At 36.4% G+C, this 26,864-nt stretch overlaps 1 protein-coding gene across 2 annotated transcripts in view; it reads left to right on the top strand.

Moving 5' to 3' along the window:
* Positions 1-6,466: 6,466 nt before the first annotated feature.
* LOC306844483 (protein phosphatase EYA2-like) overlaps positions 6,467-26,864 on the top strand; it is a 34,961-nt gene continuing 14,563 nt past the window's right edge. Inside the window, exons 1-7 of one of the 2 annotated variants that reach the window (XM_079376651.1) lie at positions 6,467-6,683; positions 21,107-21,160; positions 21,259-21,299; positions 22,357-22,471; positions 22,558-22,674; positions 25,602-25,678; positions 25,904-26,084. In XM_079376651.1, the coding sequence (XP_079232777.1) occupies positions 22,369-22,471; positions 22,558-22,674; positions 25,602-25,678; positions 25,904-26,084 (478 nt within the window). In that variant the 5' untranslated portion in view covers positions 6,467-6,683; positions 21,107-21,160; positions 21,259-21,299; positions 22,357-22,368. Of the gene's footprint in view, positions 6,684-21,106; positions 21,161-21,258; positions 21,300-22,351; positions 22,472-22,557; positions 22,675-25,601; positions 25,679-25,903; positions 26,085-26,864 lie in introns of both variants that reach the window. The other variant, XM_079376650.1, reaches the window with a different exon arrangement.

The raw sequence follows: 26,864 nt of genomic DNA, 5'->3' as shown, positions 1-26,864 counted from the left end.
CTGTTCATTTCAACAGGCCAGAACAGGTGCCAATCAAATGTTGTCGCCAAAAAATGTGAGAAAAAAAAAAAATACACTGCATGTTCAACGGAATATAAATGCTTAGAACATCTAAAGCACTGAAAAATTATTTAGAGTCATTTTTATTATTAATATTATTTTAATTGCATTATTTAATTGTTGCAAATAGATATGTATACTGCAGCTAAAATTATATTAAATGGCATTTTGCTCTTTTAAAATGATTGTGCATGCTACTATTATAGACTTTGCAGTCACTCTGCAGTGCTATTTAAAAACATTTAGTGAAGACACTGTGTGATATACAATGTGATAAAAAATGGTGAAAGAAATGGCATTCTTCTATACATTCATGTACATTTAAAACTACATTGTCAACATTAAAGAAAAAAGTACTAAAATTTAATATTAATAAAACTTTGGCAATGTATACAGTTATGTAGCATGCCAATACATCCACTTGAAGGCCTAACAAGATTGACATCTGACACTGATTAAGGTTTTCATTTTCATCATTAGTGTCTGTTTAGTGTCTGTTTAGCCGCACTGTTTTTCGCGATGTTTCATTCATTCCAGAATGGCATTTTCACATCAGTCGACAAGACAAGACTGAATATTAGTTCATGGGATAATAGTGCTGTTTGTATCAAATACCTTCCTGCAAGGCATTCTTGAATCAATGCATTTTTGACTGAGCATACTTGGAAACGTTTCTTCAGTTGTTTTTAAGCTTTATATATTTGTACACACCTTTCACTCAGATTTCTGAGAAAATACATTTCCTAAAAGAACAGTTCACCCAAAAATGAAAATTTGCTGATCATGTACTCAGCCTCAAGCCATTCAAAACGAAGACGAGTTTGTTTCTTCATGGGAAGAGATTTGGAGAAATTTAGCATTACTTCACTTATTCACCAATGGACCCTCTGCAGTGAATGGGTGCCATCAGAATGTCCATGAAAAAGTCCATCCCCTGTTGTCTTTCACATTAAAATCTATCCACATATTGGGTTAGAACTGTTTTTGCTGTGCAGATTACTCTGCTGATTCAGACAAGACTGCTTTTTCACTGGAGGAAGCAATATTATGGATTATGGACTCGCATTTTAGCCGGGAAGCAACAGTTTAAAGTTAAAACATATCAATTACAAATTTGAGGCTTTTCACTTCATACGACATTAATTGATGGACTGGAGTGGTGTGGATTACTTGTGGATTATTGTGGTGTTTTTATCAGCTGTTTGGACTCTCATTCTGACGGCACCCATTCACTGTAGTGATGTTATGCCAAATTTGAATAGATTGTCAGCACATTTTTGTTTTTGGGTGAACTACTTCCTTTAACCCCATTACAAGAGCATTTTAAACTCTGGGTTAACAAATAGAAAAGGTCATAGCGCCAAACACTCATCCAAAAGTCCAGTATAGGCCAATAATATAAGGTACGTAGATCCAAAAAATACAAAATGTATAAGAGACTCTGGGTTAAGAAATGTTTCATAATGATATTTTTCAAGGCTTATGAAGCCACTCTTCAGAGTAACAGCAGTGCAAACCCAAATCATAGCGTGCAAGTTTCTGTAAATGTAAACAGTAAGTCATTTTCTCTTTCTGAACAACTTGCTGTAACATTTTAGCATCACGCTGTAAACATTTAGCAATGCAATGCTAAAATGACAGCAACTTGTTCAGAACACTACACACTGTGATCATTCTTGCAGGCATTTGAAGGAAATAGATTTTGTTGTGTTGCGTCTTGTTTCTGTTGTGCACTACTGGGCCACCGTAGTAACCGTTGACGGCAGCCATTGACTTTCATAGTATGGAAAAAAAATATAGTCAATGGCTACCCTCAACTGTTTGGTTACCGGCATTCTTCAGAATATCTTTTTTGTGTGTTTAACAGAGGAAAGAATCTCACACAGGTTTGTAACAAATGGAGGGCGAGTAAATAATGACAGAATTTAATTTTGGGGTGAACTATCCCTTTAAACTCAAAAGCTAAAACACAAACATGCAAAAATCGTTATTTTGGAAAGTGGAAGTAAACTGGATGTGACTGCAGTGGCTTTTGTTGTGGAGATATGCAGTGAAGGTGGGCCTGTCGGGTCAGCGAGGTCTCTGGAGAGATCGCTTCTAGCTGAACTTTATCGGCTGAAACATCTGTTGTAATTTCTGTCAAATTAAACTTTTATTACCTGATCATTAAAGTCCTGGCGATGGAAAAAACAGATGTCGGCGCTGTTCTTACGACCGCTGCGTTTTATGGTGTTGGTGAAAATTGAACCAAAGGGAGGCCGCCCCTCCACCTCCATTATAAAATTAAGGGGGAAATGATTTCCACATTCCACGGACACGAGGGGCACTGGTGGGGTGCTGAGAGACGAGCGGCCGGTGTATGAGGGGTAGGCTGAACTACTCAGAACCACCACAGACTGAGAGTTTATTAGTGCTGGGAAGGGCTCTACTGTGTTTATTGGTACAGCATTGAGACTCAAGTACATTAAAGGAAATCTGCTTTATGACATCCACTTCAGTCATGAGCAAAACCTGCCGTCACGGTGATAGGATGTTGCTATGTGGTTACTAAGGTGTTCTGGGTGGATTGTAGTTTGTTGCTAGGTAGTTTCGAGGTTGTTCTGGGTGGTTGCTAAGACACAGAAATGTGGTTACTATTGTATTGTGTTTTGCGGTTACTAGGGTGTTGTGGTTACTTAAGTGTTCTGAGTGGATTGTAACATGTTGCTAGGCCGTTTAGAGGTTGTTCTGGGTGGGTGCTAAGACATTGCAATGCAATTGTTATAGTATTTTGTTTTGCGGTTGCTAGGGTGTTGCAATGTGGTTGCTAAAGTGTTCTGGGTGGATTGTAGCATGTTGCTAGGGAGTTCTGAGGTTGTTCTGGGTGGTTGCTAAGACATTGCAATACAGTTGCTATATTATTTTGTTTTGCGGTTACTAGGGTGTTGCTATGAGGATGCTAAAGTTTTCTGGGTGGATTGTAGAATGTTGCTTGGCAGTTTCAGGGTTGTTCTGGGTGGTTGCTAAGACATTGCAATGCAATTGCTTTAGCATTTAGTTTTGTGGTTGCTAGGGTGTTGCTATGTGGTTGCTAAAGTCTTCTGGGTGGACTGTAGCATGTTGCTAGGCAGTTTCAAGTTTTTATGGGTGCTTGCTAAGACATTGCAATGTAATTGCTATAGTATTTAGTCATGCAGTGGCTAGAGTGTTGCTATGTTGTTGCTAAGGCACTGTGAGTAGTTTTTAAGTTGTTATGCAGTTTCTAGATTGTTCTGAGTGGTTGCTAATAGATTGCAGTGTTGTTGCTATAGTATTTTGTTGTGCAGTTTCTAGGGTGTTGCTATGTAGTTGCTTAGGTGTTCTGGGTGTATTGTAACATGTTGCTATGTAGTTTCTAGGCTGCTAAGACATTTCACTGTGCTTGCTTTGGTGTCCTACGTATTTTGTTAAGCATGGCTATGCTAGAGTGTTGCTATGCAGTTTCTATGGTCTCCTAAGAGGCTGTTTGTCCAGATGCTATGCGGTTTCATATGTGTTCTAAGTGGTTTTTAGCATGTTGTTATGCAGTTGCTAGGGCATAGATATGTGGCTGCAGAGCTGTTCAGAGTGTTTTTTTCCACCGTGTTGCTATGTGGTCTCTAAGATTGCTAAGGGCTTGCAGTGGTTGCTAAGACTGCTAAAGTTTGCTAAGGTTTTCTGAGTGGTTTGTTGTTTGTTGCTATGCGGTGGCTAGGGTGGTGCTATACAGTTGCCAAAGTGTCCTAAGAGGTTGTTGGTGCATTTCTATGTGTTTCAGATTTAGACAAAGTTGTTCAGTGTAGTTCTAGGCAAGTTGCTATGTGGTTGCCAGGGAATTTGTACAGTGTGTGGTGCCAAAGGTGTTCTGAGTCGTTTTTTAGGATGTTACTTGGGCATTTTCAGGCAGTTGCTAAGGTGTTCCAGGTGCTAACTGGCTGCCTCAAAAGTCGAAAGTGTCCTCAAGGTGAAAATAATGTGAAAACAAGGTGAAACAGTCACAGATTGGTAAAGTAACAGCACGATTACTGTATGTCTGGAGCACAAACACTACAGGACGACGCAAACACTAAACTTTATCGCTTCGTGTTAAAGATTTCATTAAAATATGAGCAATTTAATTGTGATGTTCAGTTTTCCCCCTAAATATATTCACTACCGCTTCGTGGTTTTAATATTAGTATTGGCATCAGCTGAGTGCAGACTTAAATAGAAACGAGCTTCATCTCTTTTGGGGAATATTTACATGATGTTTTGGAAATGGGTTCTAGTTCTTTGCTCATGAGGGATGGTAGACAGAATTGAATTGAGAGGAAATCTCCCTGATCTCTTGCTGTTCACAGCGTGATTGACCGGCTCAACAAAACTCCAAGAGAGAAATAAAGATAAAGACAATGGCTGCTTTTATTTTCTTCTTTAGCCACACATTCCACAGAAAGCGTGGAGATCGGCCACCCTCCTCGCAAAATGAATCACGGCCAGACAAATTCGTGTCTGGGTTGCGTTACTTAACTACAGTCATAGGTAAGGTTACCAGATTTTTCCTCATCTGTGCTCTTGCTCTCCTACATTCAGACTCTTTCTACCTTTCTGTCTCGGCAGCCAGACTATTGCCATCCCTGGAAATAAATCAAATCACACACACACACACACACATCTGAATCACTGCTTATTGTAACCAGATGATGGTCACTGTTGTAATGTTTCTTTTAACATTAGCAAAGTGTGAACTTGATTTGACCCCCAGATGTAGTGTTGCTACAACTTCACAATCTGATATCTGTCTTCGATTTTAAATGCAATAATAGACAAACCAGGGCTAGTTGTCACACTTTTTACAGCAGTTTTTTTTTAAACCCATAGATACAAAACTTAAACTCTTAACTTCAAAAAGCTATTGAACAGTGCAGATACAAAATATCATTAACTAGTTAAACTAGGTGTTTGAGACCAGCATAGACGACCACTGATTGTAAAAACCAGCATTTGTACAATTAGACATTTCATTCAAGGTGCTTGTGAAAACTTCCTGTGTGACAACCAGTCCCCGTCTCCCATTTGTATTTTGAGATGCTTCATTCATACATCAGCTTTGTGAGAACTGCTGATAGAATAAACATATAACACATAACAACACAAGCTTTAAGGCATTTTCAACAATACTGTTTGAGACGCTCACACAAATCTCTTATCAGATTATTTACAAGCCTTGCAAACTAGTTCAAACTAGACAGTAAAAGAAAGAGGAAATGTCATTAACAACTTGATTAGCCTGAATATTTTGTTTGCTTCACCTAATGTTTCCGTATACATAATAACTGCAACAAAGAATACAAAATAGATTTTTTTATCAATTTTCTTAAAAAAAAAAAAAAAACACACACACAGCATTTTATGGAAGCCCGTATCTACCAGGGAATAAAATAATTAAAATAGAAAAGGTAATTATGACCTTTTCTCTCACCTTTCTGAGAAATTTCTCTATAGACAATTGTGAGACATAAAATCAGAATTCTATTTTTTTCTCAAATTCAGAGTTATATCTCACGTTTTATTCACGTAACATCCATATGGCTAGTTTCCAATGACAAAATATTTTATATAAAATACAATTTTAAATGAGAGCCACTATCAAATTTTGTATTTTATAATGAAGTTATGTATTTACATTTAATGATGCATGAACATTAGTATAATGAAACACCACTACCCTTCTAATGCAAATGAAAATGAAATGTACAGGTATACTGTAATACCTGAGGACATTTCTGTTGGTAAAGATATGATGATTTCTCTTTCTCTTTTAACTGCCTTTGGAAACAAACGGTCACTAATTTTCAAAGGAAACTTGCTTTACTGCTCAAAATAAAAAGGAACTCTATAAAAGAGGAACAAAAATCAACAAGTTTATCCAGTTATGGGTCAAAACTATTTGTTAATTATTATTCCTTCACACTGGCTGGAAATCATACATTGTATTTGACTTCAGGTTCATCTGTTACATCACAGTGTGTGAGGCTTCATTCAAAGAAGTTTACGAAGGTACATCTGCTGAAACACACTATGAACACTGCACCTTCATAATGAAGACATAAATCATCATCATATATATATATATATATGTATGTATATATATATATATATATTTATATATATATGTATATGCACATGGCTGATTGATTTGTAAAGCTTAAAGAGTAGGTTAATTCAAATACCCTTTTTATGCCTGTTTTTCACGTTCCGGTATATTTGTGAGATTTTTAAAACTTACAAGCATAGATAAATGAGCGTGCGCGCGCACACAGAGCAGGATGGTCATTGTGGTGGAGCTACACGCGCGCGTTGAGGACTGGAGCAGTAGGAGGAGGAACGTCAGGTCGCTCATTTATTGAACGTTTCTTCACTTGAGTGCGCCACACACGCAGGGAGCGAGACACAAGCAGCAGAGCTCTCGATCACAGCGCGCGCCGCCGGATCGTTCCAAATTTGAAAATTCGAATGTAACAGCAGCGGCGGGATGCGACATTATATCCGTCTGTCGGCGCTTTGATCAACACGCATCCCGCAGGATGGAGAGGGAACTTTGCTGAACTTACCGCTGATTTTTCATTTGCTTTGCTTCAGACATGGTGAGTGCATCATTTCCTCACTGATATTGTCTTCTTGTGCGTTGTATTCTACAATAACGAACCGCTAATATTTCCTCTCTTTATAATATAAAGCTTTATTATTTATCCTTCATATTGAGTTATGTCGTTAGAAAATCTCTTAAAACGAGGAAAGTGCAGGAGGACGCGTTTATTAACATTTTGAGAAGGTTTGAAGGATGGTTAAAAATGTAGATATCTAAATACATTATTTAAAAAATAAAAAAAAAAATTTAATTTAGGAACAAAATAGTGTTATAGTGGTATGTCATGGGAGAAGCTTTTTATTCCCTTCCTTGTGCATTAAACGAAACCTAATCACTGATCTGAAGAACCAATACAGAAACATCACTATTTTTTCGAACCATATAGAAATTGACGAACCCTGTAACCCTCTTTTTAAAAGAGTGCAGATAAAATAAAAGCAGGCCTACTGTATGTAGTGCATTGAGTGTTTACACATTTTCATTATTGTTTGTATTCGTATTACATTTTGCATAACACTTTAATCAAATAATATAAAAAATTGTATAATCATGCTGGTTTGAACTGAATTGAAGGTTCTAATTGAGCTTATTCAGTTAAAAATGAAGCTCTTGAATCGTTACTGGCTTCTGAACTTTCTGCTATATCAAGAACTATATTTGGCAATGTAGGGTCAATTTAATAGATAGATGAATAAAACTAGATTTTAAAAAAAAAAATGATTTTAAAAATCTGCATGTATTATTGCAGGTTCTTCTGGTCAGTTTTTTACTTACTGGATTCCAAACAAAAGTAATAATAATAATTTGCCAGTCATAGTTTAGACAAATTTAATAAACATAACATTTTATGCAAACAGAATTAAAAGTGCTATAATTTGAATACAGTTAGAATCAAAGATTTATTTGAAATATATTTAGCTGTTAAGTGAAATATTAGTTCTCCAAATGAGTCAGATACGTATTTTGTATTTGTATTAATGGAGTACCTATTTTTAGGCTGAGACTGAAGCATCACACTGAGCAAATGCACAAAAGAAAAAAACAATGACGATCCTATGCTACACAGACTTAAAATATTAGGTCTTTTGGGGCCGTTTTCCATCAAATCTAAGGTGAAATATATAAGTTCAGTGAATGTTTTTTTATTTTTTGCTTATATCATGGGAAGCTCAGCATGATTAAAATGCTAACATGATTGAATTATTTTGGGTTAAAATGCAGTGAAGTAAAAGGCCCCTTCTATTATTTAACAACCAAAGAAGCTTTATTTAGTGCTATTCAGAATCATTTTCCTAATAGTGTAGAAGATCTTTGAATAGAATATGTTGTTTTTCAGATATAAACATCTGCATCATTCTTAATTTAATTAATCTACATTGCTTCACTTGGTACAATCACACTTGGTAAAGATTTTCACTCTCATAGTTTATGCATACGTGTCTATTCACACGAGCAGTTTTCTTTTATGAAGTTTGAACTAAATCAATGCTGGATTTCACAGAGCTAGATGATTACTCTGAAATCGCTGAGGCGATGTTTAAAGTCAGGAAGCTAATAAGGTAATTTTAGGGTGCCTTGCTAAGAATTTTTCAAAGAGAAGCATTCATCGTCCTCGAGAAGCTCTCACAACCCCCTGCTCAATACATTCACCGCTTTCTTTCACGAAAACGCAGGGCACTGTTGCACAATTCCAAATTATTAACAATCCAGGTCCACAGAAGAGATCAGGAATCGGACACTGAGATTCTTCCACCACCATGACTTTGCACCACCAAAGCATGTCCAAGAAATATTGACTCATGCACGGCAACTCAGCAGATTTTGTTTTTCTATCATGATGACGATATAACTAATAATATTTCTCTTAGCAGAATATCTGCGCAAGCACACAATGCAACTATTTTTGTCTTTGGTAACTTGACATAATGTGATTACTTTGAAAAACTTTGTATTACATTATGATGAATTTTTATCTGGTGTTGGTGTTTGGTGTAATTCCTCTTTGATTCAATCAAATCCAGTTGAAGTGGTCACTTTCCAGTCTGTTCACACTTTACAAGAATCAAATTCAAACCTTTCTGACTATCACAAAAAATGAATTCGTAAAAATGAACCCCTCTGTCTTTGCATTCACATTTTACATGCTTTGAAAATGGAGTCAGATCTCTTATTCTCCGTGTCACCTTGTAGATTTGGAGTATGTGCAGTACTCCATTTTAAAGCATGCAGATATTTTTTATTAATTTAATCAAAGCCTTTTGTGGATATGTCTGATCACAGATTAATTAATAAATGCATACTTTTTCAATTATTTTTGGAAAATGTTAGACTCACATCAAAGGTCACGTGCACAAGGGCAAGTTTGATTTAACACTCTCGGTTTCAGTGTATAATAACATCAGGTCTCATTCTGAGCTCTCTTTCCGTCATGGTTCTGATTACTAACCCTAATAAATTGTGAATAAGCTGCACAATTCCTGCTCGAGGAGGCAAAGCGAGGCCCGAGTTCCCCATCCTGAGACGCCCCCTCTTAAGAAAACACGAATTAATTCCTAAAGTCCTCTGTAGCCAAAGGTTTCTGGAATGATAAATATTTTCATAGGAAGCACGACTCTTCCTGAGTTTATCGGCGCTCGGTTCATTACGGGCCGGCCGGCGTTAACCCCTCGGTTTTAGGGTGAGGCTGGAGGCCTTGAACTCCGCTTCTGCTTTGAATTGTCAACCGATCCTCTGCTTCCAGATGGAAGTTAACCTTGCTCGTAATGAGCAAAATATTTAGCTAGCGCCCATAGAGGGATTCCAGAAGCCTCGTGAGTCTTGTGCAACTAAATGTGATCGGTAGCGAAGAGCCGTTGTCACAGTTAACACTTTGCCACATCATCAGACAGTCGAGACTGTGGCTTGGAGTCAAGGCCAAGGAGTTTTTCACTTCCCAGGGTTAAAGCCTATAATGCAAATATAGGAAAAGAAGCTTTCTGAACAAACATGAATTTTAGTAGTGCAACATTCTTAATAACACTAATAGCAACAAGGTAAGCATCGCTACTATTATTTATCATACTTGCTCTGAATTTCTAGTCAGGCTTTTCCCAAAACAACTGTTGATTTGAGAATACCGGAATGCTTTAGCAACACAGTTACGGTCAGAGGTCCATCGACAGCGAGTGAGTTTTCACATAAACTCCTGGCTTTGATCAGACGACGCTCTAACAGTCTTTGATTACAACCAAACTTCCTTTTGTAAAGCAAAGAAACTGGTGTGGTCAAATGTTGAATGTTTTGGTTGATTCGCATTACTTTCAAAGGTTTAAACACTGATTGTTGATCATATTTGGCTTTCCAGACAAGTCCTTTCTATAGTGAGTATTATTATTTTATGAACTGTATATAGAAAAACAAGATCAAAATCTTTACCTGTGTACCTGAGTACCTGTGTCACGTTACTGGGGTGTTGCTATGGTGATCTGGGTGGTTGTTAGGCAGTTGCTTACTGCTGTAAGTGAAAAGTCTCTGATATTTTCATCTTGGGTCCAACTTCATTGTAAGTCTGTGGAATTTTCCACATGATTTAATTTGTTCAGATCATTAACCAAAGATCAACACTAATAACAAATGAGAGAATATAGTGTGGAGAGATTCTGTATGTTAATGTGAGTTGGAAGCAACACAGTTTTGTAGTTCCCTTTCAGTCTGACACACACACACACACACACACACACACAGTCATCCAAACCCCTCCTTTTCCCTACAGTCTCGTTCTTTTCACCAAACAGCAGGTGGTTCTTCAGCTATTGCCAACCTTTAGTCCTTATCTTATATCTTAAGACACACACACACACACATTTGCAGCCAGTGTCACATGCCTCACTGTCATGGAGTCATAAAGCAAAGTGCTGAGTGTGTGTGATCCAATGCATTAAATAATTTGCAAATGAAAGGTGCTTTATCTTCTTCTTTTCCTGTTTTTATTTGGAACTTGATGGATGCAAACCAAAAAATAACATTCATGCAAGAAATGAAGGTTGATATGAAAATATATCAATATATCAAAAATATAGCGGGTGGTGATGGCGCAGTGGATAAGACACATGCCTTTGGTGTGAGAGACCCGGGTTCGAATCCACTGTGAGACACCAATGTGTCCCTGAGCAAGACACTTAACCCCTAGTTGCTCCAGAGGCGTGTGACCTCTGACATATATAGCAATTGTAAGTCGCTTTGGATAAAAGCGTCAGCTAAATGAATAAATGTAAAATGTAAATGTAATGAAAATGGCGTCATTACTGCTGATTGTCTGATAGCACCCAAGCAAAATTGGGATATTTCTACCATCACGCAGTATATACCGTTATACCCTCCAGCTCTGATGTGAATAATGTTTATATTGGGATTTTTATGACACTAATTGTGTTCTCTGGTATGTTGACCATGTAGTTCATAGTCAAGAACAACAAAACTGAACACTGCAGTCAATAACTCAACATCAGTCGACATGTGAATGATTAAGAGAATTCGTAAGATTAACTATATTCTCTCTCATAACTGATTTCCAAAGGTGGCTAAAACTTGGACCGTATACAGTTAAAAAACAAATTAGTTCTCTTGAATAAGCTGAAATGTTCCTCGTCTCTGCCGCTCGGGCACGTTTACACATGCTAACCGCCCTCAGGGCAAATAAGCAGGAACTTTTTCAACAGGTTTCTTTGATAAAGCCATATATCATTCAGTGACTGTCCACAACAATGTAAGCCATGGATGTTAGCATTTGCAGCTTACTGTGTCGCAAGGTGAAAAGTTCAAGACTGCTAACTGAATAAACTACTTAGTCTTCCTGGATTGTGCATACATTATGTAGACGGCTGTTTTGCAAGTCATGCGAAAGCTCAGGGTTTTAAATCCAAATCAAACAAGCAGCAAACTCAATTTCAAAGGAATATTTTTGGATAAACACAGCTTAAGCTCCTTTGAATAGCATATACTTAGGGTTAGTGATTTGAACAAAGCTTTAAACCAAAGTGTAACATTTGTCATAATTCATCCTGCAGCATGTTTGCTACGTACTTGACGTGTGCTGTTATTTTTCTAAGCATACAAGCTGATGATTTTCACCTGGTGAAAAACTGAATACCATGGAGACTTGAGCTAGTAAAAAAACACCAAATCTCCACTTAAACCACTTTTAATTAAGTAAACAGCAGCGTGTTTAGAGTTTTGCACATGCAAACACCATTTATAATTTCTTTAGAAATATAAATCTAGCTTCAAAAGTAAATGTGAAGTATGTTTGCAAGCCTGAAATATGCCTACCATTGAGAAAAAGAAGTACACTTTAGCATATGTTTAAAAAGATTACTTGTAGAAATAATATACTTTAAAAGAATATGCTATAATATATGCTAACTTAAATGTTTGGATACTTCAATGCATGTTATTTACAATAAAATGAAAATGTATTAAATGCAATTATTTTATGCATTATGCATAATTAGATTAAACGCAATTAGTTGAGTGCCTATTTGACCCATAAAATTGGACTAAAGTACATATTTATATGTAATTTCATAATAACTTCTATTGTCTTTGACATACGGCTAAAGTGTACTATCAAATGTATAAGCATTTAGAGTATGTAACCTAAACTATACTTAATAATTTATACTGAAACTTGTATGTCATGTATTTAAATATATTTATAATTTCACATCTGAAATTGCAATTTAGTACATTTCACTTTAAATGTTATATCAACACACTACAGTTAATATTATAAGTTCTTTAGTAATCATGTGCTTCAGTATATTAGTCAGCACGTCAAAATAAGTGTGCCTCTGCAACAAAAGATTAAAACGTAAAACTTCAAATTTAACATTATTACAAAGTGCTTTTTTTTAAAGTGTGTGTTATGAAACAGTTGTGAAAGTGTTCCGTGGCTTTTAATTTCATCTGCAAGTACAGTTTTTAAAAAATATACTTTCAGCATCTGAGGTACACTAGAAGTGCACATTTAATACAATTAAACACACTTCTTTTTCACAAGGCTAGTCAGTGAAATGTTATCCCAGAATAGTTGCTCTTTTGTTGTGCATGTGATTTGCATGCACTGAAAACACGCAGCTTTCTTTCTCTCTCTCTGATGCACTCGAGCCGTTTTAATGCAGTCTGAGCCTCCCGACTACAACAGGCCAGATGTGTTACCTGACCGATCCCCTCATAAGACGGATCCTGGGAGGTCCACCAGCTGTCCCCATCCATGACCCACGTCTCGGGGCAGCGCTCCAGGGGTGAAGGGTCCAGCAGACCTGGAGGCTGGCGGCAGTAGGGACGAGGGGGATGGGTCGGATGAGAAATTGGGAACCGATGGGGCGAATGTCTGAAAGGAGGGGGTCGATTACACATAAGTCGGGGGGTTTTGGGTGGGAGAGGGGATCCTTCCATACAAGCTGGCATGAAAGGTGGCTTTCTCTTCTTGAAGGCTGTCATGTGGAAAGCAGAGCCCACCATGGCAGCCGGTTAGTGTTACACACAAACATGGTGGCCAGGAACGTGTGGCTGAGCCCGGGCTGGGCTCTTTAATAACAGAAGCCAATAAATTAAAAGTCTATCTGCAGGATGGAAAACTGATAGCTTTCCGAGGCCTTTCCGCACGGCATTTTGTGTGTGCTCATTTGTTTTGCGCTTTTCTTTGCTGTATTTTCAGGACGACAAGCACTGAACAACTAAAAGGAAATTGGAAAGAATAGAATGTTTTAGAAATCATTCATTTTTTCATACTGAATTGTATGACAGTTTATATTGTGCAATAGTAAAAATGTGTAAATATGGACTTACCATAATGTATTTTGTGTATGCTAGCTCGTTTTACACTTTACTTTCTTCTCTTTATTCTGGCTGACATGCAAAGAGGAACTTGGAAAGACTACAATGTTTTAGAAAGGATTCAATTTGAATACAGAATTGTTTATGTATTTATAGTTTATATTACAGTATGCAACAGTAAAAATGTGTAAATATGGACTTTCTGCACAGTGTTTTGTGCATGTGAAACCTGTTTTACACTTTTCTTTGCTGTATTTTCTGGATATAAAGCATTGTCACGATTCTGTCTGAAATGAACAACTTGTGTAGCAAATTCTTTGGCACAGCAGAAAAGTTTTGCAAGGAAAAAATGTTTCATAAATTATTAATTTGAATACAGACTGGTATGATGGTTTATATTGTGCAACTTTAGAGATTTTGCTATAGATATATTTAGGTAAATATGGCGTAAAGTGAAATAACAGCTGCTTTATAAAATCAGTTTGACTGTTTTGAGTCACATTTTGCGTTACATAAGTTGAAGCTGTTTTTGCACTGACATCAGACTTCGTTTGTTTTGAATAATCTTATCTTTTGGTTGGCTTCCATCAAGTTCCAAATAAAAAAGAGAAAGTAATCAAAGCGCCTTTATTTGAAAAAGCTTCAGATTTTCTAAAAATAGGGGATTACTACATAGTTATGCAACACACAAACCGTTTCTAATTGAATTCCCAGCATCTATCGTGATTTATACGGTTAGCATTATCGTTCACCTCTATATCACACATTACATCATTGTGCATATATGTCTTCATCGAGTCCGTGCAACACTTGTCAGGGTTCCCATGTTCTGCTGCGCTCCAGCATTGATGAAATCCCCGGACAGTGATGTAAGCACCGCCGCATCTCAAGAGACCATTACTAGGCTGTTACAGCCCCCCCATCGCTCCATTAGCGAGCTAAAGAGCAGACGCGTGTGGCCAGCCGGCTTTATTTACGAGAGTCCGAGTTTAAAGGCTGCAGACAAGCTTGAGCCCAAAGGCAAGCGGCCGCAGACGAGCTCTTCACTTTGTGTGTGCGTTTCAAATTCAAAAAACAGCTTAGTCCATCAATTGAGAAACTCCCACAGCATGCACCGCAAGAGCCCTGAGGTTCAACACTGTGTAGTAAACGAGCTAGAGTAAGTCTGATGTTTGGATAAGACTTTACCGAATGTTAAATGCATCACTGAACTATAACAAAGTGAAGTGGGAGGAGAAGAGTCTCACTGACAATCACTTTTCACGAGAGTTTACACTACGAATCTACTGATTTCAATGGAAAAGTTGCATATTAAGCATATACAGGAAAAATGTGCAGAAAGGTTTTGCAAAGAAACATGAACACAAAGAAAAAAGACCAATGGTTTTTGCGTGCAAACCGTTTGGTATTCACTAAAATAACATCATTAGCTAGCCAGAATAAGTTTAATGTTTGGATAGGACTATTTACCAAATGGTAAATGCATCACTGAACTATAATGAGGTGAAGTGTAAGATGAAGAGTGTTAACAACAATCACTTTTCGCCAGTTTACTATAGAAAGCCATTTACACCTCGGAATTAAAAAAAATTAAATAAATAAAAAGGTATGACTTTTTATCTCACAATTTGGACTTTGTTTCTCAAAATTCCCAAAAAATGACAAGAATGACAACTTTTTTCGCAGTTATATGTTCCTGACCTATAAGTTCTGGATTTTTTTTTTTTCGCATCTCATGGTTCTGTTTTTTTTCTCCTCGCCATGCAATAAAAAAAGGTAATTGCAACTTTTTATCTCAACACTTTTCCCTCAGATTTCTGACTTTATATCTTGCAATCCTGAAAAAAGAATTGAGATAAATAGTCGAAGTTACCTACTTTTTTAATCTGTGGCAGAAATGGACTTCCATAGTTTTTTGCTACAAGTCCATTGATTTCAACAGAAATGTTGCATATCAAGCATAGATAGTTTAGAATACTCACCAAACTAAACAGAACTAACTATATAACAATCAATTCCGACAAGTTGGATTTAGGGAGTTTGCTCATTACGCTACAAATCAATTGATTGCCATGGAAATCGCATCACAAGAATGTACAGAAAAAAAAAAGCTTCCACTGCATTTGCAGCACTTGTTGCATGTATCAGCTACTGTTGAGTTTAGGCACTGAGATTAAAAGTTTTGTGAGCAAAAAATTACTAAAGCAAACTCAAGAACTGTTTTGCGAGGAAAAACATTTTTGAACACAAAAGAAAAATTCATAGCACATTCTCCGATTTGGTTTTCCTTGCAAAATGTTTTTGTATGCAATAAAAGTGCATGGGGAGTTGTTATTTTGTGGCTTTGTACAGTGTGGATTTGTATAGTGGCTCAGGATAGTTTTTTTTAGATTGACCCTCAAAACAAGTTCATTCAAATAATTCTGCATATTAAACTGGGACACATGAAAGCATTGCAAAAATGACATACTTTGGCTTCAATCTTTCAAAAAACAATGTGCAAGATGGTCCTATTTTAAATAAGTCCTATTTGTTGTAGTTTCCGTTCACCACTATAGAATTGTAGCCATCTATGACGAATCTTGGATATGTGAAAAGGCTCCATATTTAACTAGTGCTCATTTGTTGAGCTGGACTACCTGGCCCATTGATCCCTCAGCGAAAGCCCGTGTGAGTTCAGAGGAAATTAAAGGGCAGATGGCTGCTCGCAGTCTGTCTGGAGTCACGCTGGAAATACGAGGGCTGCAGAAGTGCTGCATTGTTGTAGTGAGGTCACCGTGTCTCGTGGTTTCCCTTAAGGCAGAGCAGCGGTCACCCGCGAACCCGCGCCCAGCACCATATGGGACGTAGCCCTTAGCTACCGGCCAGAGAGCAATTTGGCGGCTTTGATTGAACGGTTTAGATCACGGTTCGGGTTGGAGAGCTCGCTGTAGATCAGACAGCCATATGGCAAAGCTACGGCTCATAATTTGTTTCAAAGACAGACAACCTGCTCTCTTAACCCGGTCATAATGACCCTGTCAGACCCTGACATGCAGAGTACAGCGCAACAGTAAAAATCACATTTGTTTTCTCAGAAGAGAAACTGATTTTTATTGACAAATAATAAACAATTAAAGACAGACCCGTACTGTGAGCTACGAGCGTGTTCATTGGTGGCATATGATTTTGATGAACCAATCAGTCTGCATGATTTCAACTTTTTTTTAAAATAATAATAATCATAATTTTTAACAGCAGACATACTGAGAAACTACGTTACCCATGATTCTGCAGAGAAATCTCCCCCAATTGGAGAATTGTGACAAGCAAATTGCGCAAAACAACAACAAAAAATAAAAAGTGTATTAGACATATATAATACATACAGCACAATAGACAACACTATTTTTTTTTTTTTGGAGAGACAAATGTTGTTTAGCATCATGTTGACACCAGTTTTATTTTAATATTATTTATATATTATTATAGTTAACATTAATTGGAAATACCAAATCCTCTTAACATTGCCAATAATTGTTGTTTTTGACAATATCTCTGGCTATTGTCGATACAAGATCGGTTTGTAATGCGTACTGTACCGAACGGTTCAATACGAATACGTGCATCATTACACCCCAATATATATATATATATATATATATAGTAATTTATTATATTTAAATTGCCAAAGCATATTTTATTTTCTGTTAGTTTAATAAATAATTAAAACTTTAAAATAACTAAAACTAAAAACAAGTTTAGTAAATATTTATATTTTATTAAATTTCAATTAAAGAAAACAATTTTTAATAGTTTGGCGAATAACAACAAGTAATTCCTTCTGGAACCAACGCCGCTGAAAAATTGAGCGGCCACTGTTGAGGGCTTCGTCATGTGACCAGTTGTTCCTCAACTGGTTTAGCTTCACGACCACGTTCATGCTGGGTAAAAAGAGATATAGATGTGACAGCACGCACTGATGTATGATGTAAGGCGTTGTGTGCAATACGATAGCCGTGAAAGACGCCAACACTAGCAGAACAGCGCGAGGCCAGGTGAAGCGCTCTGGACCGGCCGTGCCCCGTCCCGGGTTTGTTTTAGCTCAGTTTACCACTGTGAAAGGGGGCAGAGCATTCTTTCCCATGCCCTCTCGCTCCGGGACACGCTCGTACCAGGAAACACACTGCGCATCACAGGAACTCTGGGAGGAAGTCAGGACTCCGCTGGGCGGCCCGCGCTTGCCGTCTCCACTCATGTTTATTTTCTTGGGAAAGGTTTTGTGAGGAGTGGTGCGTCAGCAGGTGTGAGAACCATCGCTGCGCCTCTGACCTGGAGAACTGCTCTTTCTGTTTTCTGAAAACAAGCAGACGTGTGAGAGCGTGTTTATATGAAATTAAAGGGATGGTGGACTCAAAAATTAAAAATCAGCTACTCACCCTCATGTTATTTAAAAATTTGTTGTTTTTTTGAGATGCAAGATGGGATATTCAGCATAATGTTGACACCATTGTTATTTCAGTGTAATTTATGTACTATTATAGTATTTCTTAATATTTTGAATTAGCTTTTATTTTTATATTTTCAGTTTTTATTTTTATTAAATTTTTAGTTATTTGGTGTTTTTTATCGATTTTATTTATTTTTTATATTTCTGTTTATTTAATTAATTTTTATTTCAGTTTTAGTAAATCTAGTAACTTTTTTTATTTCAGCCAACATTTCTACATTTTCTAAATCTAAGTTTTTCGTCTAATAATTACATTTATTTCTAATTATTTTATTTATTTATTTTTTTTTAGCTTTATTTAATTTAATGATTTTGAATGGTTTTATTTAATAAAAACGGTTGTTCTTGTTGTTGTTTTTGTAAGACACAAATGCGTTATTTAGCATAATGTTGACACCAGTGTTGTTTTAGTATTATTTATGTACCATTACAGTATTTATTAATATTTTGAATTGATGTTTTGAATTTGGCTTAAAAATCATTTGTATAGCAGTTGTAGTAAATTTAGTACTTAAACAACAGTATTAAAAAAAGAACAAAAAAAGTTCATAAAATTTTCAAAAAAGATTTCTAAAAGTTGCCAGTATGACTAGCACACTATTTTCCAAGCATAATTAGCTCGCAAATCTTGTTCATGCTTCCATACACGATCACGATATATGCAAGAACCAAGAAGTTTGCATATACAGTGAAATGTTACATTTTTTTAAGCTCAGCTAATAGATTTAAAAACATTAAATGTGCACTTTTTCAGTGGTCTTAGACTTCGTACTGAATCCAGTTGGTGGAAATTGTTTGGTTTACGACGCATTTGTGGAAATAAAAGCCGATTAATTGTCTAATATTTGATTGATAATCCCAGCCAATAACCATGCCCACCATTTTTTTATTGCATTTTAAATAAATATGCAAAATAAGCTTTCAAGCATCGCATTTGTAGTATATATATATATTGGCACAATACTGACTTTTTAGATAGATGACATCAATATCGGCCATTGAGGACGTCATTCATGCATTTCTTAAAAGCTAAAACGTTTGAATTGGAAAAAGTTTCACCTTTAACACGTCAAGCGATGGAATTACTGCAGCTTTGCTGTCGTTATGACAGTCACATGATATGTTTCTTTAATCATAATTACGCCGCACGGTAGTGTCGCAACTGTTTACTGAAAAAACAGGGATCTGCAGCGAGACATTGTCTCTGTTTGTTTTAAACATTCGCTGGGTGAGGCACGACCACAGCCGCCAAAACATCATTCACCTCGCTGCTGTCTGAACTGTCAGATTAATTAAAAAAGAGCTAAATCTGGCACGTCATGATCTGCGTTTGAGGTCACACACGTACAAGCCCACTCTTGCGTGATCGTATGAAAGCTCTGGTTTTGGCTCTTATTTCACCTTTTGCTGGCCTTCCGTTCCATCTTTGCTCCTGACAGCAGCTGCTCTCGTGATATTGCTCACATCGAGCGTCTCTCTGCTCCGGCCGACAGATGGAGGACCCCTGAGGGAGAAACGGGGAGAAGTTTAGAGGAAGACAACAGCTTTGTGCTTCTTTTTGTCAGAAGCGACCTTACGGCAAGCGTGTGTCTTAATCTAAAAGAAGAGCCAGGATTTGGCGGCATGAGATGTTTATTCTAGTAACACAGTAACAGGGTTGTTATCGTTAACTAATACTAAAATTATAACTAATTTATTTATATATATATGAATGTGTTATATATAAAACAACACATTTAAATGTTTTAAAAAATATTTAAAAATTATCTTATTTTATTTGAGTTGCCAAGACATCGTTTTTAATTTTAGTTTAACTTGAAGTAATTAAGCAACAACCATTTTAGTATCATTGATATAATATTATAGTTTTATTAATATTTTGAGTCAGTATTTATTTTCAGTTTTCCTTTTCATTTTAGTTAAAGTTTTAGTAATATTGTTGTTGTGTGTTTGTCATTTATTTTATGTTTGTCAAGTCTTTATAAATTATTATTATTATTATTTTACTTTTAGTTTTAGTTACTTTAGCACATCAAGTTAAACTAAATTAAAATGATAAATGTTGCTTTGGCGACTAGCTGAAATAAAAAAAAAATATATATATATTTTATTTCAGTTAACATTTATTTTATTTCAAATTATTCAGTGTTTTATGGTTTTAATTTTAGTTTTATTTAACTATAATAACCCTGATTTAAAAAATAAATAACTAAAATAAATCATGACAAAAACACACAACAAAATTACTAAAACTTCAACCAAAATATGTTAAATATAAAATAAAACCAAATATTCATAAACAATTATAATAGAATGTCAGTGATACTAAAATAACACTGTGCTTTAGTTTTCTCAAAAGTTTATGATACAAAAGCAAATATCATATTTTTCAGACAACAAATACAGACGTTATTAGAAGACAAACACGGTTGAGACGGGTTATATTGCAGTCAAGAATCAGAGATCTCAAAGCAAATTTCAATCAAATGATAATTAGTCGCATTCATTTCAGCTCAACTCTTATTTTCTCCTAAGGTCTGAGACAAAGTTGAAGCAGAAATGAAACCTAAATGACAAAGAGCAATTAAAAAAGAAACAGGTCAAGGTTACAAGGTGTTTCACCCGCATTGTCTCTCATTTGTATTCATGCAAACTATACCCACATGTATGCACTGCACCTTGCCATTACCAGAACAGAACAAGGACGGTTGCATTTCTTGCATTTCATGCACAAGAACAGCCAGCATTTTTTCGCCCGTCCTGCCTGTGGTTTGCGATGCCAGGTTGAAAAAGCAGGTTACACATTGTTCTGTTCCAGGAACACAGTCCTACCGAGCCGGTTTATACAAACAAGCGTTTCACTGTTGTCTGTATCTCCGAATTCTAATTATGTGTGTTTCTGGAAACCGCAGGTGCCTCGTCATTGAGAAATACTGTCTGTTCACCTTTTTTTTTCCTGTGTAAGACATGATTAGACATGAATTGCGCTCTTTTTGCATTTTTATGTTCTGGTTCCTTCTTCATATTTTACTTTGGCGATGCATGCTGTTGGACTGAAGCCTGGTGATGTTTTTAGGTCACATATTTCTGACAAACAGGTCTGTCTTTTTCAGGAGAGCTGACAGCTGAACGTGTGCAAGCGGAAGTACGACGACAGACAGCCACAGGTCTGCAGAAACTTCACAGTTTGGATTTAATGAATGTCCTCTAGTGCATTCATGGTGATTCAGATGGAAAAGGTTTAACGTGCTTCTTTCATTCACAGGAGCCACTAGATCTACACATCAGGAGACGATTTTAGGCCATGTGAGTGATATTACAGCTAGTTCTACTCACACTGGGCTTCACTTAAACACTGCAAAAATATTATTCTTCTCCAATAAAAATATCATCCTTAAAACAAGATGCATGCACTTAAGGAGCAAAAAGCGCAAGATTAAACTCGTTTTTGGAAAAAAAGTTCATGTTTCTTACCCCACTGGCTAACTGTTTGGCAAACCTTCTGCATAAATTCTTCACAAAACATTCAATTCAAGGTGACAAATTGCATTGTTGATTTGTGGAGAATTTTGTGGCTAAATTGTAATTCATTAGTGTAGACATACATAAAATCCTTGTTTTAAACCATACAGTTATAGGGATGAGAATCATGATTTATGAAATCCACCTAGTGGTCCTTTAATGATTCCAATTATGGTAATTTTAGTACTTATGAGGACAAAATAACTAAGGAATTTGAGAATGACTGTTTTGTCTGATTCATAAAAAAGAATCAGGTCAGGAGAATGATTCGTTCTTGAATTGGATTCCACTTAATGATTCAGAATCCCAAACGATTCCATTATGGAATCTTTTACTTTTGGACAGTTCATAACTCATGAATTTGAGACTGACTGGCTTGTCAGATTCATTAGAAAGAACCAGCCCATAAGAGTCAGTTGCTTCTGAATTGTATTCCACTTAATGATTTAGATTCCTTTACAGTTCCACTAATGATTCTTTTTGTACTTTTGAAGAATTGACCATTGTAAAGAATCACTGAATCATGCTCATAAGAATAATTCGTTCACAGATTCTATGAACAATTCCAATTCTCATTTTAACTTAATGTACTAAAATAACTAAAACTGAAATTAAAAATTAATCAAATATAAAGAATACAGACATTAAAAAACTAATTAAAATGATAACTACACACACACACACACACATACTGTATATATAAGAAAGAAACAAAAAGAACAGAAGAACTGATTCAAAAGAGTCGTTTGATTATGAATCAGGTTGTGTTGTTTGTGTGTTATTGCAATAGGAAGAGGTTGTCTATTGTTAATACCTGGTTCTCTGACTACATCTAGAGCAGCTGTCCTCAGTCATGGCTGCTTACGGACAGACGCAGTACAGCCCCGCGTTACAGCCGGCCGGTCCATACACACCATACACACATCACACACAGGGCTACAGCATGGCGTCCTACAGTGAGTGACATTTCACACCTGCCCTAAATAGTGCACACCACAGCTGACCTGACAGCTGATCGTGTCTCTTTCTCTCACCCAATCAGATATTAAAACAGAAGATGGCTTGAGTCATTCACCAGGACAGAGCAGTTTGCTGGGATACACGTCCAACTTCAGCGGCACTCCACCCGCTCAGACGCTCTACAGTTACTCCACACACGGTCAGTGCCACAACCGCCTCTCAAAGAGCCACGCTATCATTTCACGTCATGAAACAGCTTGGTAAACAGTTTTATCTACATGCTATTTTAGAGCTTGGAATGAGCAATGAAGTCAAGTCACCATTATTTATATAGCGCCTTTTACAATGCAGATTGTGTCAAAGCAGCTTTACGGTATTAAACAGAGAAATGTTGTGTCGAAATAGTGTGCTGTTCTCCTCTGGCCAGACCAAACCAGCAGTTTAATTCTAGGCTGCAGTAGAAATTGCAGAATCAGAAAAAGTGATGTGCAACTGACCGTTATTCACACTTTTTTTTTTTTTTTAAGTGTCTTCTGGTCACCAAGGCTGCATTTATTTGATCAAAAATACAGTAAAAACCATAATATTGTGAAATGTCATTACAATTTAATATAGCTGTTTTCTACTTGAATATATTTTAAACTGTAATTTATTCTTGTGATCAAATCTGAATTTTCAGCATCATTACTCCAGTCTGCAGTGTCACATGATCCTTCAGAAATCAATTTAATGCATCCTTGCTGCATAAAAGTATTCATTTTTTATTATAAAATGATACGGTCAGCTGGTCATTATCACAGAAAAAGCCCAGACTATTGTATGATACAAGCACAGCCATGTAGGAAATTGCTTGCCTAACAGTTTAGCATCATTATACAAACATATTTAACCACGGATTGACCAATCAGGAATTAAGTATCCCAAAAGTCATGTAATATGTATAGTCAACTGGAATTTTTACAAATAGAACTACACTTATAAACAAATGCACATTATTTTTAACAAATCCCCACAAATACACTGATTTTTCAGGTGCCGTCTACAGTCGACCCCCCCCCCCCCCCCCCATCACACACATATACACACACACACACACACCTGTTCCCCATTATCCGCGGTCTGGCTCCTGGCGTCAGGCGTCTCTCTCTGCTCTCTCAGGAGGTCAGAACCTTTCTCCGCAACACGCTGGCCACTGGAGGAGTGTGTTAGTGTGGGAGTGAGTCTCAGACAGGATCTGAGCGTCGGATCACAGTCAGTCGCCCCTCTTCTGCCCGCAGTCCTGATTTTGGCACCGCAGTGTGAAATTGACCGCTCTCGGTCAAGGTCAGAGGTGAAGTGGCACCAGGCACGTTTTCAGGTTTAAAGGGACAGAATTATTTACTAGTCATCATCATTTACTCACCCGCATGCCGTTCCAAAGCCTGATGATGTTTCTTCCGTGGAACACAAAAGGAGATGCTTTGAAGAAAATTGAAGGGGTTTTTCCATGAAGTGAAAGCAAATAGTGAACAGGGGCTGTGAGGGGACAAAACAAGCACGTTAAGAATGAAAACGCAAAATCTTAAAATAAAATCTTTTAAATCCATATGATAGCTTTGTGTGAGGTACGGTTATTATTGTTAATGAAAACGATTAAAAACATTTTTTAATTGAAATAAGCTGAAATAAAATAAAATATAAATAGATGAAAAGCATAAATTTAGAAATGTTGTCTTCGAAACTGAAATAAGTTTAAGCACTAAAATGACTAAAAATAAATAAATAAAATTAAAACTGAATCATAATAATGACAAAAGTGCATACAAAATGATTAAAAATTAAACTAAAATGAACATTAATAAACTATAATAGTATATCAATAATACTAAAATAACACTTGTGAGCATCAGGCTGAATTAATTCATTATTCACTAAAATCTTCCTCTGCATGCAAAAATGTTTGGTTTCATTAATTAAAAAAATTATTGACATGCCAAATGTGTTAATGATTTTTAGTGAATATTGATTTGAATATCAGTCTATTCCTCACAAAAACACACTGAACTGTTTCTTGAGCAGGAAATCAGCATATTAGAATGATTTCTGAAGATCATGTGACACTGAAGACTGGAGTAATGATGCTGAAAATACAGCTTTGATCACAGAAATAAATTATGTTTTAAAATGTATTACAATGGAAATCATTTATTTTAAATTGTAAAAATATTTAACATAATTACAGGTTTTGCTGTATTTTTAATCAAACAAAAGCAGCTTTGGTGAGCAGAAGAAACATTAACAAAGTCTCACTGATCCCAAACGTTTGTAAAGTAGCATGTGTGAACAGTTCAGACATTCAAAGTCATAAAGCACAAGACATCTACTTCCCGTCTGTATTATTAGCATAATCAATGAGTTATTAGTGTTATGGCAGATAATATAATCTATAGTGTATTAGAGTGATTTACGGCAATTCATAAGCGTCCCGAGACATCACTTACTGTAAAATTGTCTGCTTGTGAAATGGATGGATTTCTAATGGGTCTGGGAAAACGCGCTTACTACGTCTCGTGCTACATCTCGCCGGTCTCATTTGATTTATAGGCGAATTCCAACAGGAGACCTGCTGTAGCATGAAATAAATAACCCTTCTCCGGGCGCCAAAGGTCCTCGCGTTTCACCGCTGTGGAGAAAATCAGAAACACGGCCCTGGCGTTCGCCCGCTTCCCTCTCTCCCCCTTTGAAGACTTTGCTTGCTTCCTTGGAGATTTGGTGCTGTTTTGACACAGTCATTTATCTAGGGCAGGTTTCAGAAAGCCAACGAGCGGGAATATGAAGGGAACGAGACAGAAAAAAGGAAACTAGACGGGCTTGTAGAAAGACATTCAGACTCTGAAAGTCCGATAACAGAGACGGATTTGCTCCGGGCTCCACACTGCCCTTTCTCACCTGAACTCTTTTTGTAGTCATAAATCAAGCAGACTTTCTCTGAGCACTTTAAACGTGTCTATATTTCACCAGCCATTCCTCAGCCGCTGCCTGTCTTGTTTCCTGCGTCGTGTTTGTGTTGGATCGTGCGCTTTGGAGTGTCTTTACCGCAGTCAGCTCAATGTACGCTCTTAAACTAGCTTTGTGCTTCTTTTCCAGGCGGCAGCATTTCTTCAGGAATTTTCCAGGGTGCAAACAGCATCACAGGCTCAACGCCGTTCAGTCCTGCACAGCAGGTGGGTCAAATTAGGAAAATGCATCACGCAGCACCTTCGCTGATGGACTACAAACAACCCTTGGAGACTGATGGAAACTATGGCATTTTTAGTACATTTATAGTATCATTTGACTTCCATGGCATATTAGCCAACCATCAATGAATGCTGCAATAGGGTTTAGACAAAATGAGACAAAGTATTATGTAGTCTGAGATGATTCATTAATGTCATTGTCTCCATCAGGACTTCTCAACATATTCTAGCTACAGCCAAAATCAATATTCGCCATACTACAACACGCACTATAACAGCCCGTACATCACAACCAGCAACATCACGCCCTCAGCTATCACCACGGCGCTACCCTATCAGCACACAGATCATCCCGCTGTATCGTCCAATCACAGCCCGGAATCACACACAGGTGAGCTCTATGGTGAAAATTATGAAGCTGATTAACATTCTCAGTGTTGTTGGTATATTAGATATAGGGAATACTTATTAAAAATAGTAAGACAAATATTCTGAAAAATGTTTAAAGTATCATGAAAAATTAGTTTGAAAAAATGTATATGAAAGTTCGAAAAAGTTCAAAAAAGGTATGTGAAATATTTATATAAAAATACTGCAAACTTGCAATAATTAAGACTTTTAAAAAAAGAACAATTCTTCAAGTTGAAATATCCAAATGTTTGACTGTATGTTTTTCTGTAAATGTAATCTGAGTAAAACAAAAAAAAATATATATAGGGAATATTTATGAAAATACTATGAAAAATAGTATAAAAAGTCATATGAAATATATATTTTAAAAAATCTGCCAAATTGAAAAATTGACTTTTTTTCAAATTGCTTTAATATTCAAATATCTGTCTCTATAGCTGTCTCTATATGTAATTTGAGTATAAAGCAAAGCTCAATATATAAGCAATACTTATAAAGATACTACGAGAAATAGTATGAAAACGTTTTAGAAAAAAAAAAAAAAATATATATATATATATAAACAAACAGTGCCAACTTGCTTTCAAGTTGCTTTAATAAGTACATCACACATAATAAGTCATATACTATAAATATTTAAAATATAGCATAATTTGGTTACTTTAATAACTTGTAGTATCTTTGTAGCTATACTACTATAAATTACGTATATATACAGACATATTTTTTCTATCTCCCTATATTCAGCTAGATAGTAAAT

Source organism: Barbus barbus, assembly GCF_936440315.1.
Source record: "Barbus barbus genome assembly, chromosome: 25".
Taxonomy (NCBI): domain Eukaryota; kingdom Metazoa; phylum Chordata; class Actinopteri; order Cypriniformes; family Cyprinidae; genus Barbus; species Barbus barbus.
Note: the sequence above shows the minus strand (reverse complement) of the source record. Positions and strands in the feature narration are given on the sequence as shown.